The sequence below is a fragment of the Phyllopteryx taeniolatus genome, chromosome 1, assembly GCF_024500385.1.
Source record: "Phyllopteryx taeniolatus isolate TA_2022b chromosome 1, UOR_Ptae_1.2, whole genome shotgun sequence".
NCBI lineage: Eukaryota > Metazoa > Chordata > Actinopteri > Syngnathiformes > Syngnathidae > Phyllopteryx > Phyllopteryx taeniolatus.
This window is the reverse complement of record NC_084502.1, coordinates 5437918-5458211: the sequence shown is the minus strand read 5'-3', so window position 1 is coordinate 5458211 and position 20294 is coordinate 5437918. Positions and strand designations below refer to the sequence as shown.

Here is a 20294-nt window from a genome sequence, read left to right as displayed (position 1 = left end):
CAGATTGGAAGCTGAACAGCATATACAAGTCCAGTTAAGTGCGCAATTGCGCTTCAACTTGCCTCCTCGACGATGCGGAGGTTCGGATAGCCGAGGCTGCACAGTTGCCGTCCAAAGACGGCGGCAAATTAAACTATGACGACGATAAACCAACCCGAGGCCCTACCTCCAGCGAATTAACTTCTGAGGTAGTCGCCTATCACGATAGTAACCCTGACCAAAGACATCCATTGCCTGTGTCCCAGTAAGCCGTTGATCCGAGATGTAGCGGATCAAGGAGGGGTCGCGGTGTATAGAGCAGACCCCTACACCGCGCCACTCGAGGGGAAATTGTTGGGTGCAAGTGGCTAGTCGACACACCAGCCCGAAGCGCAAAACTGAGTTACGGCCACCACGACGAGACTCGTCCTGCCAGATTCAAAGCATTTGGCTCGACGTCCCCAAAGATGCCGTTTTGCGTATTGAGGACGTCGCCCTCTACCACCTGCCGACCGAAAATTAGGAGAGCGAAATGGAGATTTCTAACTTTTTCGGACAGTACAAATTGGAAGTTGATCCCGAGATGCTGAAACAGTTGGACTAGTTTCTCACGCACTTGTTGACAAAGAGGTGAACCTCGCCCCAGCTTTGCTTGTGAATGACTGAGCAATCGCGGCAGCCGCCTGTTCCCCTGTGGGATGTTCCAAAAAACGTGTTTCATGAGCATTCCTCAACTTTCTCCGTCGTTTTTTTGCCACCTGTCTGTCCCAGCTTTTTGGGAACCCGTTGCAGCCAGAAAATTCCAAGTTAATGATTATTTGCTAAAAACAATAACGTTTATCAGTTTGAACATTAAATACCTTGTCTTTGTAGTGCATTCAATTCAATATAGGTTGAACATGCTTTGCAAATCATTGTATTCTGTTTTTATTTATGTTTAACACATTTGGGTTGTAATTATATTTGGCCCGCAAGACCACATTAAATGTGTATTAGAGCTGGACCGCCAGTATATAGCACATGCGCCACTAATATTCAAAATCCCAGAATGCTTTGCTAGTGTGTTGGCCCATCAGTCTAGACCGCCCCTTCCCTTTCTGTTGCAGTCGTTAGCGACTAAGCTACCAGTCTCCTCGAGCAAATTTACACTTCTCCTTCCCAAAAATGGCCAAAAGGAAAGATGGAAAACAGTTACCGTAATTTCTCGTGTATAATGCGCATTCCCCCCCCGCCCCCTCCCCAAAAAAAAATGGTCAAGTCAATAGTGCGCATTATTCATAGGTATAGGGGCAAATGGAAAAAACCTTCACATTTTAGAAATGTATCACGCCATCTAGCGGTTAGGAAAAAGCTGTACACTTTCATTCCAAAATACCATCGCCACCTAGTGGTTATAACAAAGTGTAGCCTACACTTTCATTCCAATATGACTGCATATATGTACAGTTGTGCTCATAAGTTTACATACCCTGGCAGAATTTGGGAAATATTGTTTTTTTAAATATGACTCACTGAACAACAACCATCATGAATTTCTTCATGGTTATGTTTTGTTTAATGATGATGCTTGACCGTTTCATTTGAATCCATCCATCCATCCATTTTCAACAGCGCTTATCCCGGTTAGGGTCGCGGGACGCCGGAGCCTATCCCGGCTGACTTGGGGCGAAAGGCCGACTACACCCTGAACCGGTCGCCAGTCAGTCGCAGGGCACAAATAGACACGGACGACCGTTCGCACTCACGTTCACACCGTCACTGAGTGGGAACTGAACCCACGCTGCCCGCACCAAAGTCAGGCGAGTGGACCGCTACTTCATTTGAAATGTTTCAAATATGCACCGTAGGTTAACCGAAGACTCTATCTTGCCCATAGGTGTGAATTATATGTGCCCCGCGCTTGGCTGGCAACCAGTTCCGGGTGTAGCCCGCCTTTCGCCCCAAGTCAGCTGGGACAGGCTCCGGCGCACCCTTGACCCTCGCCAGGATCAGCGGTGCGGAAAACGGAAGGAAAAACCCCTGCAAAAAAATTGCAAAGTTGCTCCTCAAATGAAGAAATGATTAGCAGAACTACTATTTTGAGATCGTGTTTACAAGTTTAATGTCAAAGTACATGAAAGAATTAATGTGGTTAGCATTGTGGAACAAACAAATGTGAATACATGAAGTTCAGCGTGGGGCACATTTTCACATCACGTATGTGAGCACACACTGGAGCATCCTGTAGATATCAAATATATCAAAAATTGACAATAAATATTGAAATAGATATAAATTAATTCCCGCCACCATTCATTTGCACCCATGGAATGTGAAGACCGCATGTACACTTGTGTGTTGGCGCTAAGCAACAGGGCAGCCGTGTGTCCCCACGGCGCCACGAACTTTGGTAAAGGGGGCGGGGCGACCGTTGACGTTCACATGACGTATGCAGCCATTAAAGGTGGGCAGGCCTGGCGACACGGTATCTCCATCTGGTGGACAGGATGAGGATTGCACATTGTTAGGAAAACTTCCTGAGCTTTGAGAAGATGATGATGATGACGACGACGACGACGATGACAGTTTTAAGCTTCGTTTCCAGGTCGACCATATTGAAGAAATGTTTGATTGATTGACAGGGACACTGTCCAGTACTAACCCGGAGCTCCTCCCAGGTAAACCGCCTCTCTGGTCCTTGTCGAGTGGCCATGTTTCGGTCCGGTGCCGCGCTCACTGTCCGCGTCCACATGGAGTTGCAGGACGTTCTTCTTCTTCACCACTGGAGACCGAAAGAGTGGCATGAGCGAGCGTGGCGAGCGTGGCGGCGGCGGGCGTCTCTGTTGCGTCGCTCACCTGCGATGGTGTGCCAGCGTCCATTGCAGAGTGCCTCCTCCGGTAGCAACGACAAGGAGGCATCGTCTTTGCCACTGCTAATGGACAGCATCACCTGAAAGCGCACAGGACACCATTGACGCATGGATAAGATATCATTCGTGTTTGGAAGATTACTTTGGATAGTTAGTTGGTTACAATTACCCTGTTGGAAACCGAATGGCAGTGTTACTATTTCAATGACTTTCTCATTTTCATTCCTTAATATCGAATGAACACATCAACAGGACCCTGGGATGTTTCCTCGGAAAAAAGTTACACAAATAATAAGCTGATGACATCATGTTGATGAAATTTAAAGGAATAATAACGTGTTTGTTGCATTATGCATGTGGAAAACATGCCATGTTGACCTAATGACAAATGTGCACAATTTAGACAATAGCGCTTCATAAGACAACCCAGATAGGTGGTGGCATTAATGTTCCATCGTAAAATCCCAAATTCTAAACTGATGAAACTGTTCAAAAATCAATCTTCTTTCAGGTGTTCAAAAGTTGAACGATACATTGCACTGGGCAAGAAAAAAAAATGATTGTCTAAGACGGACGGGGATGGCAAACTCAATTTGTGGCACTCGGAGGGCCGTTATGGCTGGGAACCCGTACGAATGTATGACCGCCTCATATGATTACATATACACAAATTAATGGAGAATTAGTTTTGAAACCAGGAGCCAGTCAAAACTGCTCCACTACAGTATTATTCCATTTATTTTACAGGGGGGATTGTAACCCAAAAAATCCTCGCAATATCTCCAAATGTGCAATTTTGGTATTTGAGCAAGAAACGCGACTGAATGCTGTGGAACAACCATTCCAAATGTCCCCCATTGTTTTGGTGCAAATATTTCCAAGCACTTTTGGAAAAGATACAGGTTTTTTTGCAAATTTTGGTGGGCAACGACGATTTCAACAGCATTATGAATCACTGAGCATGCCCCGTTCAGTGAGACATCCTTTGTAAATGTATACATATATACAAATACAAGTTGCGGCAGTCCATGACAAGGTTCCACCACAGCAACTCGAGCTCAAGCCATCCGTCAATATCATTGAAGTGTCGTCAGTGCGCCCTCCAGTGGACACAATTGGAAACAGCTACTTTTGAAAAATAGCAGCGAACGTCTTCTCCACGCCCACGGGCCAGATCGGACCACCTGGCGGGCTGGTTCTGGCCCGCGGCCGGATGTTTTACACCACTGTTGCGACAAATGAAACATCTGTCTTTTAAACACATACAAATTAAATGCCTACTATTCAATTGACAGGAAGCAAAGTTTGTAACATTTGATTCTTTTTCTCTTAAAAACTTGTTTCAGATGAGAAATATTAACCAAAATGTCATAAAAATGTCATTGATTTAGTAAGAAAGTCAGATTTGAAATACCAACGACATAAAAGCCTGAGCTGAACAAAATTAATGTCAGATTCAGTCTTGGAAAATTGTCCAAAATCAGTTGAAAAAAACAGACAATTTACACACACACACACACACACACAAAGTAACCCTGTTACTTAAGTTATGACTCTAATATGGTGTAACCGTTTGAAAATATCAGATCAAATAATACATTGCAACACAAGGTCGTATTTGCTTGCAGCTTTAGAAGGAGGAAGTTGATAAATCCGAGCTTTGTGGCGATTTTTGAAATGTAACTAACATTGTAATCGTGGACATTTCCAAAAGCAATCAAGCATTTTCTTCCGGTCATGGAACTTCCGGTCATGGAACTTCAGTGTCATGGAACTTCAGTGTCATAACTTCAATGTTGCAATGAAATGACAACGTTTTGCCATGTAATTCATTCCACAGCAACACCGGCTCTAACGCGCCGCGCCCCCTGCGCAGTTTCACCTCTCCTCTGCGCAGCGTCAAGATCAGACGCTGGCTAGAATTTGTCCCAGCATGCAGCAGTAGCCCAGAGTCGGACACCAGACGCACTTCCAGTCGAATCTCCAGGTCGCCGCCCAGGACCAGCGGCTCATCTGCAGGAAGGCCGGGAGCCCTCGGTCATCATACGGGACAACGTACGCAGCGGAGGTGACGAGAAGGTCGCTCACCTAAAACCACGTGTCCTCCCTCGCCTGTGAAGAAGGCCCCGGGCAGCAGAGGCTTCTGGAAGCAGGGGACCACGCCCTGGCTGCGGGCGGGAATTCCTGCGGGGATCCCGTTCAGCGTCAGATCACGGACGCAGCCGACGAAACCGGACGTGGGAGATTGCGGCGGCAGTCCTCCCACGTACAACGGCGCGCCGACGCGCGCGCCGTCTCCGGCAGAGATCCTCCTCGACTGAGCGCCGATGCCATCCACGACCATACCGACCTTGTCCGTATCGCGCTTAATGAACACCTGAAGACACAACCGAGCTGCCGTCTCAGTTTTCGTTCCATTGCATCGCCGCTTGCTCGAGCTCACCGTGTGCCAATGCTCGTCATCCGTCTTGGCGCGGCTGCGCAGCCTGACCTTCCTCTTCGCGCCCGTCGACAGCAGCAGATGACCCTCCGACACGCTCAGCGTCAGGGCGCCGCCCGACATGGAGAGGATCAAACCTTCTGACGAATTGATCCTCACGGCGAGCGAGATGTGAGCCCTGCGCAGAGAACGTTGCCAAATGATTTGAACATTACTACACGAACGAGAAACCTGCTTTTGCTGAACTGGAGCATAAGCGTAAGCCTACGGATGCGGAACATAGGAGTCGGGCTAAAACCAACAGAGATGGGTAGGACACTAACATGCGCTAACATGTGGCATCTGATAGGCGGAGCCAATGAGGATCTTGCATCTTGCCCCGTGGTTGGGTACTACTTCTACTGAGAAGGAATCAAATGCAAACATGCCATCAGCTCCAAATTCACTTTCCGGAGTTTTGGAACGAATAGCGGGTGTCCCAAAAGTCACTCATTTCCTAGCTTATCATCCGGACAGACGCGAGGCCATCAGCATGTGACGGCTTAGGCTTTGTAGTTTTTGAAAGCATGGCATTGAAAGCCTCAGGCTTGCCAACTGGGCACGTGGCAGAAGTTTTTCTCTCCCCGACCGTGGCTCGGCACCCGTTTGAGAAGCTTTACGGCCGCCACGCGTGTAGAATTGACACTATATCCAAGGCGAGTTTCTAGAAAGAGGATCTGTTCTTAACAAACCCTCCGGCAAAACGCTTCCTACTAGCACTTACTCAGCAAGAACAAAAGCTCGATTCCGTAGCAACTTCAGGTTTTGGAACAACCTCAAGTTGGTACGGGTAAAGCTTTATTACTTACTCAATGGCAATTTTGTTGATGCTGGGTTACAATTGGGCGCGAACACTAAACGGAGCAGTTCACTGGTGCTAGCAGATCTTGTGCTGTGCGGTTTGTCAAGAAGTGATCCTGCTCGGAGCGACTCGCCACGGATCGCGTAAGTTGGACAACGTGGACCTCGAGCTTCTCAAACTGCCATTGAAGCGCAGTCGGGGACGGACGGGCACACGTCTTGGCAGGGAGCAATTTTGCAACGCTGCTGCACTGTGGATTTGGGAGCCGTGGCCATACTGAAAACAACCGCAACACCCGAGCTGTCAAACGCTGACGGCGTCGCGTCGCGTCGCGTCACGTCACGTCTGTCCGAACGATCGCCGAAATGACTTTTGGGACGACCTGTATACAGAGTTATATACTTTACCGTATATATACATTACAGCCATATACATACATACAGTGCGTACGGAAAGTATTCAGACCGCCTTAAATTTTTCACTCATTGTTATTATATTGCAGCCATTTGCTAAAATCATTTAAGCTATTTTTTTTCCTCATTAATATACACACTGCACCCCATATTGACAGAAAAAAAACGTGACTGTTGACATTTTGGCACATTCACGAAAAAAGAAACACACAGCCAGAAGTATTCGGGCCCTTTGCTGCGACACTCGTATATTGTCTCCCATTTCAGCGGCCTCCATAATCCTGAAATGGAAGACGATCGGGACGACCAGAACCCTTCCGAGAGGGTGAGGACCCAAAGATCACTGCGTCTGAGCTCCGGAGATGCAGTCGGGAGATGGGAAAAAGTTCGACAGCGCGGGTATCAAACTCAAGGCCCGGGGGCCAGATCCGGCCAGCCACATGATTTGATGTGGCCCGCGAAGGCAAATCATCTGTGTCAACTTCCATGATTCTTGTAAAATCTGGAACAAGATTTCATATTTGGTAAATAACGTTGAGATATTGCAAGCATTTTTGTGTCACCAAATATGAACAACAGTCGAAAAATCCATTACCCTTGATTTCTTATTGCAAAACTAGTTTATAAATTTCGGGTGGAAGAATATGATGAGGACCAAAAAAAAATATGATGACTTGATTAAAGATTTGTATGGCTTCACAGTCATAACGGCCCTCCGAGGGACACCGTAACTCCAATGTGGCCCGCGACAAAAAAAAGAGTTTGACGCCCCTGTTCTAGAAAGTCGAGCACCAGTCGGGGCTTTATGGCAGAGTGGCCCGACGGAAGCCTCTCGTCGGTGCAAGACACATGAAAGCCCGCGTGGAGTTTGCTCAAAAACACCCGAAGGACTCCAAGATGGTGAGAAATAAGATTCTCTGGTTTGATCAGACCACGATGGAACTTTTTGGCCTTAATTCTAAGCGGTACGTGTGGAGAACTGAAAATGGCTGTCCACCATCCAACCTGACAGAAGTGGAGAGGATCTGCAAGGTGCAATGGCACAGGAGCCCCAAATCCAGCGGTGTGAAAAACCTGTTGCATCATTCCCCAAAAGACTGCGCAATTAGCGCTTCTCCTCAATACTGAGCAAAGGGCCCGAATAGGCAGCCGTGGCCCAATGGTTAAGATCATCGCCTGCCACCGTGGGGGACCTCGGTTCAAAACCCCGACTGGACCATCCGCCAACATCCCCCGGACTCACGGCTGTGGTGTCCTTTCCTTGAGCGAGACACCGATACCCCGAAATGCTCCCCGGGCGCTTCGGCTGCCCCCTGCTCCGGTGTGTTCCACTAACATGTGTATGTGTTCGCTGTGATGGGTTAAATGCAGAGAACACATTTCGTGCGCACGCATGCACGTTCATGACAATAAAAGATGATTCTTCTTCTTCTCTTCTCTACTTCAAGTAGTGACAGTCGGCCACCGTGCCGCGGGACAACTTTCCTTTTTCTTTTTGTGCATCTGAGTTTTCATCAACCAAACCTCCTTCGTTTCCGCCTGAGATCCGCGGAGGAAGGCCGCCCCCGAAGACCAGCTGCTCTGCGTTCGTGAGTCGACACGGCAATCCTTACTGTGATGTACAACATCAGTGCGGAAGAATTGGGGGGGAAATGACGAGCTTCATACGAAATCCCAACTTCGCCTTCGCTCGCTCTGACTCAAGGCATGAAACGCTCACGCGCTCATTTATTTGAGCCCGGCGACCACACACCATGTCCCCTTTTCCATTTTCGTTCTTTTCTTGTTGTAGTTGTGTGTTTCATTAAATATACCATAAAATCCACTGAATCGAAGTAAAGCCCTGTAACCTACGATTCAAAATGTCGCAGAGTGAAGCAACCTCCAGATGGTGAGACTGATTAAAAAGGTTTGTCGTCATTTCGCCTAAAGTTAAACTTGAAAAAATTGACGTGGTTCCCTTTTCGAGACATCAGTTTGATTTTAACAATTAAATCAAAATTACGATCAACCGGAAGTAACGCTAACGTCGCTCCCGGCTTATTACCTTATCCGAAATTAATGACAATTCTTATTTGATATATAATCGCTACACTATAATATAACAAAGAGTGAAACATTTAAGGGGGTCTGAATAATTTCCGTACCCACTGCAAAGACAAAAATCCATCCCAAAATCAAATGACAAGTAGATACATGAAATGACGATGTGAGTAATAGAAATTCTGAAGTGTTCACACTCACTTGGAGCTCAGCAAAGCAGGAAGTGAGTCGTAGCGTTGGTAGCTTCGTGTGGAGCCGCTGAATTGCGCCGCTCCCACTTCCTGCTCCAACAGCGCCCCCTGGCACGACTCCCTGGTGTTGCGACTGCGTGACCCGAACAGCTTCTTGTGCTTCTCCTGAAAAATGGACACATACAATGTGTGTGTGTGTGTGTGTGGAAACAACAGTGTTTCCAAACTGAATTGAGTGAAGGCATCCATTTTACATTCCAATGGGGCAGCACACCACCAAAGAAAAGAATGGCACAAAAGTTTTCATGCCAAAATAACGACTCAATGTCTCAATTCACTCCCAAATTGACTTAACTATGTGAAATCTGGGCCCATGATAAATAACATTTTTCCAGCATTAATGTGACTACAACTTGCATAAAACTCAAACTTTTCAAAAGGGGAAGTCAACAAGTGAGATAATTGCTTGCAGTGGTCGCAGTGCTCGCACCCTCTTATAACAGCAGACGGCTGTGGAAAGAATTAACCAATCGCCTCAAAACTTCGAAGTGGTCGTCAGCACAAACCTGCCTCTGATTACTCCCAAAAGTTCAGCTGTTCTTTTTGGAGTTTCATCATACAGCACAAATAACGATTCGACAAAAAGAATATACCATTGTTCAAACAGTGTACAGTGTAAGGAAAAAGGTTAACAATCATTTAGTCTTAATTAAAATGAAGTCATTAAATATGCCACAGCCCAGACTTCCCTCTCCCCAGCCTCTTCCGAGGAGATCCCGAGATGTTCTCAGGCAAGCCGAGAGATGTAGTCTCTCCAGCGTGTCCTAGCGGTGGGACGTGGCCGGACCTCCTCACCGGGGAGGCGTCCGAATCAGATGCCCCAGCCACCTCATCCGGCTCCTCTCGATGTGGAGCGGCAGATTTCCCGGATGACCGAGCTTCTCACCCTACCTGGAAGGCAGAGTCCGGACACCCTGCGGAGGAAACTCATTTCGACCGCTCGTATCCGGGATCTTGTTCTTTTCGGTCACGAGCTGTGGGTAGATGAGTGTAGGAACGTAGATCGACCGGTAAATCGAGAGCTTCGCCTTTCGCCTTAGCTCCTTCTTTACCATAACGGCTCGATACAAAGTCCGCATCGCTGCAGACGCCGCACCGATCCGCCTGTCGATCTCCCGTTCCATTCTTCCCTCACTCGCGAACAAGACCCCAAGATACTTGAACTCCTCCACTTGGGGCAGGATCTCATCTCCGACCCGGAGAGGGCACTCAACGGTCGAGCACCTTCTCCGAGTCCACAAAACACATGTCGACTGGATGGGCAAACTCCCATGCACCCTTATCCCAGCCGCTTCACACTCGCCTGCGAACCGCTCCAGTGAGAGTTGGAGGTCACGGCTTGATGAAGCCAACAGAACCACATCATCTGCAAAAAGCAGAGATGCAATACTCAGGCCACCTAACCGGACCCCCTCTACGCCTCGGCTGCGCCTAGAAATTCTGCCGAGGGTGCAGAGCTGGTCCACTGCTCCACTGCTCCACGGCCAGGACGAAAAGCACACGGCTCCTCCTGAATCTGAGATTTGACTTCCCGACGGACCCTCCTCTCCAGCACCCCTGGATAGACCTTACCAGGGAGGCTGAGGAGTGTGATCCCCCTATAGTTGGAACACACCCTCCGGTCCCCCTTCTTAAAAAGGGGGACCACCACCCCAGTCTGTCAATCCAGAGGCACTGTCCCCCGATGTCCACGCGGTGTTGCAGAGGCGTGTCAACCAGGACAGCCCTACAACATCCAGAGACTTTAGGCCCTTTTGCCCACCCCCGGGGCATTGCCACTGAGGAGCTTTTTAACCACCTCAGTGACTTCACAACCCCAGAAATAGACCTCATGGGAAGGCGTGTCGGTGGAGTTGAGGAGGTCTTCGAAGTATTCTCCCACCTACTTAGAACGAGTCCATCCCTCCACTCGGGGGGGGGGCTCCAGGTCTCACTGTCATTGCCCACATGAGCATTTAAGTCCCCCAGCTGAACGATGGAGTTCCCAGCGGGGGCGCCCTCCAAGGACTCTAAAAGGGGTGGGTACTCTGAACTGCTGTTTGGTGCATGGGCACAAACAACAGTCAGGACTCGTCCCCCGACCCGAAGGCGGAGGGAGGCTACCCTCTCGTCCACCGGGGTGAACCCCAATGTACAGGTGCCGCGGCGGGGGGCAATAAGTATACCCACACCTGCTCGCCACCTCTCACCGTGGGCTACTCCAGGGTGGAAGAGAGTCCAACGCCTCTTGAGAGGAACCTGTCTACATAGGAACTTCTTCCCATGGGGTCACCACCTGTGGGAGGGGCCGTAGGGGTCGGGTGCACTGTGAGCCGGGCAGTAGCTGAAGGCAGGGACCTTGGCGAGCCGATCCCGGGCTAGAGAAGCTGGCTCAAGGGATGTAGAATGTCACCTCGAGCCCAAGCTGGTGTGTGAGGTCGGGAAGATCCCACTAGATATAGTCGGGGTCGCCTCCGCACACGGCTTGGGTTCTCTTGAGAGGGGTTGGACTCTCTTCCACTCTAGAGTTGCCCACAGTGAGAGGCGCCAGCGGGTGTGGGTATCTCGCCTTCGGGTGGGGGGAGATGGGTCGTGACTGGTGTTTGCGCCAATGCACCAAACAGCAGTTCAGAGTACTCATCCTTGCAGGGGGTGCTGGAGAGCGCTCCCGCTGAGGACGACATCGTTCTGCTGGGCGCCTTCAATGCTCACGTGGGCAATGACAGTGAGACATCACTGGACATCCGTGTAAACAGGGCGTTCAAAGTCAAGTGAGCGGCGTGGCAGCCACGGATGACAGATGGCGAACACAGACGAGGAGGCGGCGCCGGGCGAGTTACGTCCCAATTTGTGGATGGATTGCGGCCGCTCGGGCCAGCGTGTCTGCTTGCGCCGTTGTCGGAGCTTTCGCACGGCAACGAGACGGACTCGGACTCGGACCCGGCGTGTTTGATGGAGAACTTGCCCGGCTGTTCATTTCGCATACAGACGATGAGGACTTTGATGGATTTGTGGATGAGGATTGAGCAAAAATAACGAGTACAATGTTAAATACGTCAATCAAGTACAAGCAAACTTACTGTTTACATTATTGAATACTTCAATAAAGTAGCACCAAACTCAGTTTTGCTCGCGCTGCCTTTTTAGAAACATTGCTTTAGCGTGCACGCACGCTAGCGTATGTTTTACCACGTCTGCGCCTTCTGTATGTGTTCAATACGGAAATAGACCCCGGAACTGAGACTGCGCCTTTTAATACGGTGCGCCCTATGGTCGTGAAAATACGGTACATTGTGTGCGCGCGTACCTTGGGCTTGTTGGTGTGTTTGGGTGGCACGGCGACAATCTGCTGAGGCCTTGTGGCAGCAGGACAGTCGAGGGGAACATTGACGTTGTCTCGGACCTTGAGCAGGTTCACCACCATCTGGGGACCGCTTGCCCTGTCAACAAACACATTTGACAGCTGGACGTTTTGTGTGTCTGACTTAACATCGAACACCCTCGCATCGTCGTTGCTATTCTTTTCAGACTTCAGTCAGAGCAACACGATCACGATCGTGTTCATTTTTATTTCTTTTGCTACGCAATATGTCCATTGACATTTTCAGATATAGCACACAACGTATTACAACAACGTGAAAAGAACAAGACAAACACAATACAAAACCAGATAAACAAATCAAAATAAATTCATTTTAAAAAAGGGCAAAACCGATATTGGAATCCAGAGAACAAACATTTTTTTACAAATTAAGAAAATGGTATATGAATAGCAACAGTATCTGAGATATTCAAGCACATACACATTACAATACAAAAAAAAAACAGTAATTAACAGTCGATAACTTCTGTTTCTTTCTTTCTGCTGGTCAGTCCAGAGATCTGTCAAGTCAGAATTAGCATCACAACAGACTGGGAAGTTCAGCTCATCCATATAAGCAAAAAAAAAATGTCCTAAGGGAGCCCCCCCATTACACACCTAATCTTTTCCAGTTGAACAAAATAACAGACTTATTTTATTGTGAAGACGGAATCGGTGACTTTCATTTCAGCAAAGTAACAAAAGCTCCACAAACCGCTTCTGCGGGGGAGAGTGGTCTTGTCGGAAGAGGTGCACCAAGCATTGCGGTCGGTGCACTGGGTTCTATTTGAGAGGGTTCCAAATATTTCGACCGAGAAAGACCGCCAAGCCGGACGGGACCAAAAGAGATCAGTGTTCATTTTGACAAACCCCAGTTCCAATGAAGTTGCGACGTTGTGTAAAATGCAAAGAAAAACAGAATACGATGATTTGCAAATCACGACATAGACAAGCTATTGAATGTCCCAACTGAATTTGATACCTGCAACACGTTCCCAAAAAAGCTGAGACAGGCAAGGTTGAGGAATGCTCATTAAACACCCGTTTGAAATACTCAACAGGTGAACAGGTTAATTGGAAACAGGTGAGTGTCAAAGGGGCACCGCCCAAAGACTCAGTTGTTCACAATGCAGGCTGGGGCGAGGGTCACCGCTTCATTGTGGGAGCGAGCAAATAGTCCAACAGTCGATGTAGACAATTTGATTTCCGGTTTCAAAGTTGAGACGAGCTCAGCGATCCAGCAGAATTTGAGGCCTTGCTGCCTCAAAAACCACCGTCACCTCCCCTCACGAACGGGAATACTTGTGATATGCTGTGTGATATTTCAATTGTTCTCTTTGAATCAATCTGCATGCAATTCTTTTTTGTTCTCTCAATGTGGGTTACTGTGTGGACATTAATGAGGGGAAAAAATGAACTTAAATCATTTTAGCAAATGGCAGCAATAGAGTGAAAAATTTAAGGGGCTCTGAATACTTTCCGTACGCACCGTATCGTTACTAATTGTAGCCTGTTAAACACACAATGGCGTGATCCAATATTGTACACTCGTTCTCGACCTCGACCTCTCTCTCGTTACATTACAACACACGCTTTCATCCAGGTCAAGACAAAGCAACATCGCTTCCCTTTCTCAAAAGAGGGTGGGGGTTGCAACACCACTTTCAAGCAAATCAACAACAGAATGGCTTCAGAAGAAGAAGAAAATACGTGTTCTGGAGCGGCCAAGTCAAATTCCTGACCTCAAGCCAATGGCGGCGCCGTGGCATGAGCTCAAGAGAGCTTTTCCGATCACACATCCCAGGAATCTCGCCGAACCGCTCAAGAGCTTTTCCGATCAGACATCCCAGGAATCTCGCCGAACTGCTCAAGAGAGCTTTTCCGATCACACATCCCAGGAATCTCGCCGAACCGCTCAAGAGAGCTTTTCCGATCAGACATCCCAGGAATCTCGCCGAACTGCTCAAGAGAGCTTTTCCGATCAGACATCCCAGGAATCTCGCCGAACTGCTCAAGAGAGCTTTTCCGATCACACATCCCAGGAATCTCGCCGAACTGCTCAAGAGAGCTTTTCCGATCAGACATCCCAGGAATCTCGCCGAACTGCTCAAGAGAGCTTTTCCGATCAGACATCCCAGGAATCTCGCCGAACCGCTCAAGAGAGCTTTTCCGATCAGACATCCCAGGAATCTCGCCGAACTGCTCAAGAGAGCTTTTCCGATCAGACATCCCAGGAATCTCGCCGAAGTGCTCAAGAGAGCTTTTCCGATCAGACATCCCAGGAATCTCGCCGAACTGCTCAAGAGAGCTTTTCCGATCAGACATCCCAGGAATCTCGCCGAACTGCTCAAGAGAGCTTTTCCGATCAGACATCCCAGGAATCTCGCCGAACTGCTCAAGAGAGCTTTTCCGATCACACATCCCAGGAATCTCGCCGAACTGCTCAAGAGAGCTTTTCCGATCAGACATCCCAGGAATCTCGCCGAACCGCTCAAGAGAGCTTTTCCGATCAGACATCCCAGGAATCTCGCCGAACTGCTCAAGAGAGCTTTTCCGATCAGACATCCCAGGAATCTCGCCGAACCGCTCAAGAGAGCTTTTCCGATCAGACATCCCAGGAATCTCGCCGAACTGCTCAAGAGAGCTTTTCCGATCAGACATCCCAGGAATCTCGCCGAAGTGCTCAAGAGAGCTTTTCCGATCAGACATCCCAGGAATCTCGCCGAACTGCTCAAGAGAGCTTTTCCGATCAGACATCCCAGGAATCTCGCCGAACTGCTCAAGAGAGCTTTTCCGATCAGACATCCCAGGAATCTCGCCGAACTGCTCAAGAGAGCTTTTCCGATCACACATCCCAGGAATCTCGCCGAACTGCTCAAGAGAGCTTTTCCGATCAGACATCCCAGGAATCTCGCCGAACCGCTCAAGAGAGCTTTTCCGATCAGACATCCCAGGAATCTCGCCGAACTGCTCAAGAGAGCTTTTCCGATCAGACATCCCAGGAATCTCGCCGAACCGCTCAAGAGAGCTTTTCCGATCAGACATCCCAGGAATCTCGCCGAACTGCTCAAGAGAGCTTTTCCGATCAGACATCCCAGGAATCTCGCCGAAGTGCTCAAGAGAGCTTTTCCGATCAGACATCCCAGGAATCTCGCCGAACTGCTCAAGAGAGCTTTTCCGATCAGACATCCCAGGAATCTCGCCGAACTGCTCAAGAGAGCTTTTCCGATCAGACATCCCAGGAATCTCGCCGAACTGCTCAAGAGAGCTTTTCCGATCACACATCCCAGGAATCTCGCCGAACTGCTCAAGAGAGCTTTTCCGATCAGACATCCCAGGAATCTCGCCGAACTGCTCAAGAGAGCTTCTCCGATCAGACATCCCAGGAATCTCGCCGAACTGCTCAAGAGAGCTTTTCCGATCAGACATCCCAGGAATCTCGCCGAACCGCTCAAGAGAGCTTTTCCGATCAGACATCCCAGGAATCTCGCCGAACCGCTCAAGAGAGCTTTTCCGATCAGACATCCCAGTTCTGATCATTGTGCACATCTGATCTGCAACTGCAGGAAACGTTTGGTTGAGTTTAAAGCTGCCAAAGAAGGCTCAACCAGCTGTTCAAGCCAAGGGTTCACTTCCTCTTTCCCCCCCTGTCCTGTTAATGTTATTTTCAATAAAAATGAGAGAATAGTGGATGCGATTATGATATGATTCAACAACATATCGATATTGCGACAGGACCGTAATAATGAATGCGTCTCAACGGTTAGCACGGCTGCCTTGCAGCAAGAAGGCCATTCGTTTGAATCCCGACAAAGGAGGCATGTTGACTTGATGACCGCAACGAGAAGACGGGAGGACCGACAAGCTCACCTCCTGATGAAGACATTGCTGACGCATCCCGTGAGGTTGCTCAGGCTCCGATCGGGCATTCCCCCCAAAAAGGTGCGCCCCTCCGTGCTGGCCGCAAAGCCGCGCCCCCTGCTGTCCAGCCAGACATCCTCCTTGGACTTCTCTAGCACGTCGTCCATGTACATACGCAACCTGAGGAGGACGTGAGTAGAAATTAGCGCACATAGGTGAAGGCCAATACCCTCTATGTGGCAGAGATCTATACCCGTTGACGTTATTGTAGATGCCCACGTAGTGACTGTTGTTGTCGTTGTATGTCTTCAGTGTCTTCACCTGAGTGTTACCTGCTCTCACCACCACATGACCCTCATGCAGGAACACCTGACAAACGCCGTCCTGCGCATGCACACACGAGGTTGAGCGAGGCCATTACGAGATGCGCCAGCAAACAGCAAGGGAGCGTCACCTTGTCGTGGTGGAAGAACACGAGTCCATCCTTGTGCTCGGTCCTGAAGCTGAAGCTGACATAGAAGCCGCTCCTGAGTCCAGGAACGTTGCTCAGCGCCAAGTCCAGGTAGCTCTGACCCGAGAAGTGAGCCTCACGAGCCACCTGCACAAAACATAGATTTCGATTTTTCTTATGTGATTGAACGTGTCCACGCAGTCTGTGCTTTGCACAATATGCAGCGCCTCACTAACACTGTGCCTGGACCCCACTGTGTCTTCCAAGTATTTGGCCCACCGACTCACAACGTCCTGAGGTGAGGGCAGCAGCGCCCCATCCCCACGATACATACCATCTCCCTCAAAGCAAAATGTGGTATATTTGGTGCCTGTGATGAATCGCATTCATCCATCCATCCCTTTTCTTCCGCTTATCCAAGGTCGGGTCACGGGGGCAGTAGCTTTAGCGGGGAAGCCCAGGCTTCCCTCTCCCCAGCCACTTCCTCCAGCTCTTCCGAAGGGATCCCGAGGCATTCCCGGGCAAGCCGAGAGACGTAGTGGGAAGTGGCCGGATCACCTCATCAGGGAGGTGTCCGGGAGGCATCCTAAAAAGATGCCTGAGCCACCTCATCTGGCTCCTCTTAATGCGGAGCAGCAGCGGCTCTACTCTGAGCCCCTCCCGGATGACCGAGCTTCTCGGCCGTTCTCTAAGGGAGAGCCCGGACACCCTGCGGAGCAAACTCATTTTCGGCCGCTTGTATCCGGGATCTTGTTCTTTCGGTCACGATCCACAGCTCGTGACCATAGGTGATGGTAGGAACGTAGAGCCACCGGTAAATCGAGAGCTTTGCCTTTCGGCTTAGCTCCTTCTTCACCACAACGGATCGATACAAAGTCCGCATCACTGCAGATGCCGCACCGATCCGCCTGTCCATCTCCCGTTCCGTTCTTCCCTCACTCGTGAACAACAACCGCAAGACATTTGAACTCCTCCACTTGGGGCAGGCTCTCATCCACGACCTGGAGAGGGCACGCCACCCTTTTCTGACTGAGGACCATGGTCTCAAATTTGGAAGTGCTGATTCTCATCCCAGCCAATTCACACTTGGCTGCGAACCGCTTCTACGAGAGTTGGAGATCACAGCTTGATGTACCCCCTCAATGCCTCGACTGCGCCTAGAAACTCTGTCCATAAAAGTTATGAACAGAATCGGTGACAAAGGGCAGCCTTGGCGGAGTCCACAAACAACAGTCAGGACCCGTGTCCTCACCCGAAGGCAGAAGGAGGCTACCCTTTCGACCACCGGGGTGAATCCCAACGTACAGGCGCCGAGCCGGGGGGGCAATAGGTAGACGCACACCTGCTCGGCGCCTCTCACCGTGGGCAACTCCAGAGTGGAAGAAAGTCCAACGCCTCTCAAGAGGACTGGTACCAGTCCCCGAGCCGTGTGTGGTGGCGAGCCTGACTATATCTAGTTGGAACTTCTCCACCTTCTCGATACTTCAAGGCTTGCTTCTAATACGATACGGCTTGCGAGCAAGCAACAGAACGTTATGAAGCCTAGCAAGCTAGTGCTAGCAAACATGCTGGCGTTCTGTCGAATTATGTTTGAAAGTTTTGGTGTGCGTGAAGTCGTTGAATTACAATAAACTCATTTAATTTCAGTAAGTTAGCGCCCATTATTTGTGTCATGTTGTCATGTTGGTTCGAGCTGACTGATTCGAATCCACGATGTGACCAGAGCAGAGATTTCCAACCTTTATGGAGCCAAGGAACATATTTTACAATTGTAAAATCTCTCGGCACAGCAACAAAGAAAAATGTCACCAAAAGTGGATTCATGAATGACTGTATGTACTTCCTGCCATCGAAGAAAAGACCATTCATTTGTTCTGTCTGTCACTGCCTCACTGGCATAAGTAGATGAACAAAGATATATTATTTATTGTATATATCATTTTTGGAGCAAGTATATACAGTAAATGAACAAGCCATTTAAATAGACACATCAGATCGGTTATCGTTTTTTTTTTTTTTTAAACTTTTGAAAATCCTGATCGTGTAAATAGACGTGTCCTGTGGCTTACTGCCGACCATTCCAGGGTGTACGCTAGCTCTCGCCCAAAGTCAGCTGGGAGAGACTCCAGCTCACCTGCCACCCGAATGATGACAAGCGCGATAGAAAATGGATTGACGGAGCTGTTCAATGTTCCTACCAGCAGGTCGCTGTCACAACCAAAACTGACTCCGGAGCTCTTCATCCTCTTCAGGTCGATGTGGGAGTTCTGTGCCTTGACGTTCCGGAAACATCCCTTCAGAGATCCCTGCTGGGGAAACACGGGCCGCAATCTGCGCCACCGCAACAAAAACAAAACACACATGACATTACATGACACTGCGTACGTGTGTCAATGTAAATGTACATTTTCACCACAATGACTGCGGATTTACTTTTCATGAATGCTTCTTTTAAAAAAAAAGGATTATCATCACTGCCCATGTCCTTGAACCTAACATCATCAGCATCATCAAAAATCTTTGGATTTGGAGAATCTTCGCAGTGTCCCGGGGCCATCGGAAGCAACGCCGAATGGCGCTGCCAACACTGCTTGCTCACCTGCAGATCCTGACCAGGAAATTCCTTTCCGGACAGGATGCCACAGTTGTCCAAGTGTGAATGGGCTTCAAGGAACGTGAGCGTTCAGGAGATTTCAAGGTTCGACTCAATTCCTTTACCTTTTTGTGTTGTTTAGTTTTTCTTGTGCTATCTAGTTTGTTTTTTTCCCCTCATTCAGATCAAAACTGACCTAAGATAGACAAAAAAGACAAACAGACTTCAAGGAGAGCACCTTGCTGCATGCAAGAGGAGGAGTACAAACGGACCTGCTCCTGAATCCATTCCAGAGGAGAATTTCTCCCCCAAATGGTTAACTTTGTAAATAGCTAGCTGGAAATGATATTGTTGTTTATGTGCAATAAATAAGCATAGCATCCATTTTGCACGCGCTTATCGAACCGGGCCCGTGGTGTCACCCTGCACCGCCCTGCCCGCCACCACAAGTCCATTCTCAACATTGCATTTAACTGCACACAATGGTCCGAATGGTGCCACCTCTGCTTCAATTTGGGCCAGCAAAAACCCTGGTGTGTGCGTGCGCGTCGTTCACCTGTCGGGCATGTTGTGTTCGGGGACTCCTCCCAGAAAGTATTTGCGTCCAAAGGCTGGGATGTTCTCAGAGAAAAGGTGGGTGAAGAGCGCGATGCGGTTGCTCCTCACCACCACTCGATACGGAGGAGATCGCAGGATGATGATCTCCAACTAAACAAATTCAAAATCAATTCATCAACCTGACTGTTTACACCCACTGGCCAATTGGAGTAGGTATAAAAAGTATACACACCCCTTTTCAAATGCCCCAAAAAGTAGACCAAGACAAATAATTTCAAACCTTTTCATATGACCTATAACCTGTACAACTCAATTGGGGAAAAAAAAAAAACGTGTGTGCATACCCTCTTATGGGGCCGCTTTGAGAATTAACATTCACTCATGTTAAATGTTAAATGGCACAGACCTGTCATATTTAGAGTGCCTATGATTAACACCAAATGAAGTTAAGATGGTTGAGTAGATTTGACTTGACATTTTTTGTTGCACCCAAACACACAAATTATACAGGTGGTGGAATTTTATATAACATTTTATTCAATCTAAAAGGGGAACTACGGGGTAACATACAAAGGGACTCTACCACAAAAAGAAAATAAGAATGGTAATAGAACGAGGCATACGTCATAAAGCCCCAGCCAACTTAGCTCCTAGGATCATTGGGACACGCCAACC

General features: G+C 48.8%; 1 protein-coding gene across 11 annotated transcripts in view; it reads right to left on the bottom strand.

Annotated features, from left to right (window-relative positions):
- Positions 1 to 2063: 2063 nt before the first annotated feature.
- Positions 2064 to 20294, bottom strand: part of lama5 (laminin, alpha 5) — a 162304-nt gene continuing 144073 nt past the window's right edge. For 8 of the 11 annotated variants that reach the window (XM_061765475.1, XM_061765505.1, XM_061765482.1 and 5 more), the window contains 13 exons: positions 19618 to 19769; positions 18667 to 18799; positions 16472 to 16615; positions 16271 to 16401; positions 16027 to 16197; positions 12103 to 12235; positions 8767 to 8921; positions 5272 to 5446; positions 4917 to 5205; positions 4711 to 4841; positions 2815 to 2908; positions 2621 to 2740; positions 2064 to 2453 (listed from right to left, as the gene is read on the bottom strand). In XM_061765475.1, coding sequence (XP_061621459.1) covers positions 2323 to 2453; positions 2621 to 2740; positions 2815 to 2908; positions 4711 to 4841; positions 4917 to 5205; positions 5272 to 5446; positions 8767 to 8921; positions 12103 to 12235; positions 16027 to 16197; positions 16271 to 16401; positions 16472 to 16615; positions 18667 to 18799; positions 19618 to 19769 — 1959 coding nt within the window. In that variant the 3' untranslated portion in view covers positions 2064 to 2322. Of the gene's footprint in view, positions 2454 to 2620; positions 2741 to 2814; positions 2909 to 4710; positions 4842 to 4916; positions 5206 to 5271; positions 5447 to 8766; positions 8922 to 12102; positions 12236 to 16026; positions 16198 to 16270; positions 16402 to 16471; positions 16616 to 18666; positions 18800 to 19617; positions 19770 to 20294 lie in introns of those variants that run through there. The other 3 variants (XM_061765542.1, XM_061765558.1, XM_061765549.1) reach the window with 3 other exon arrangements.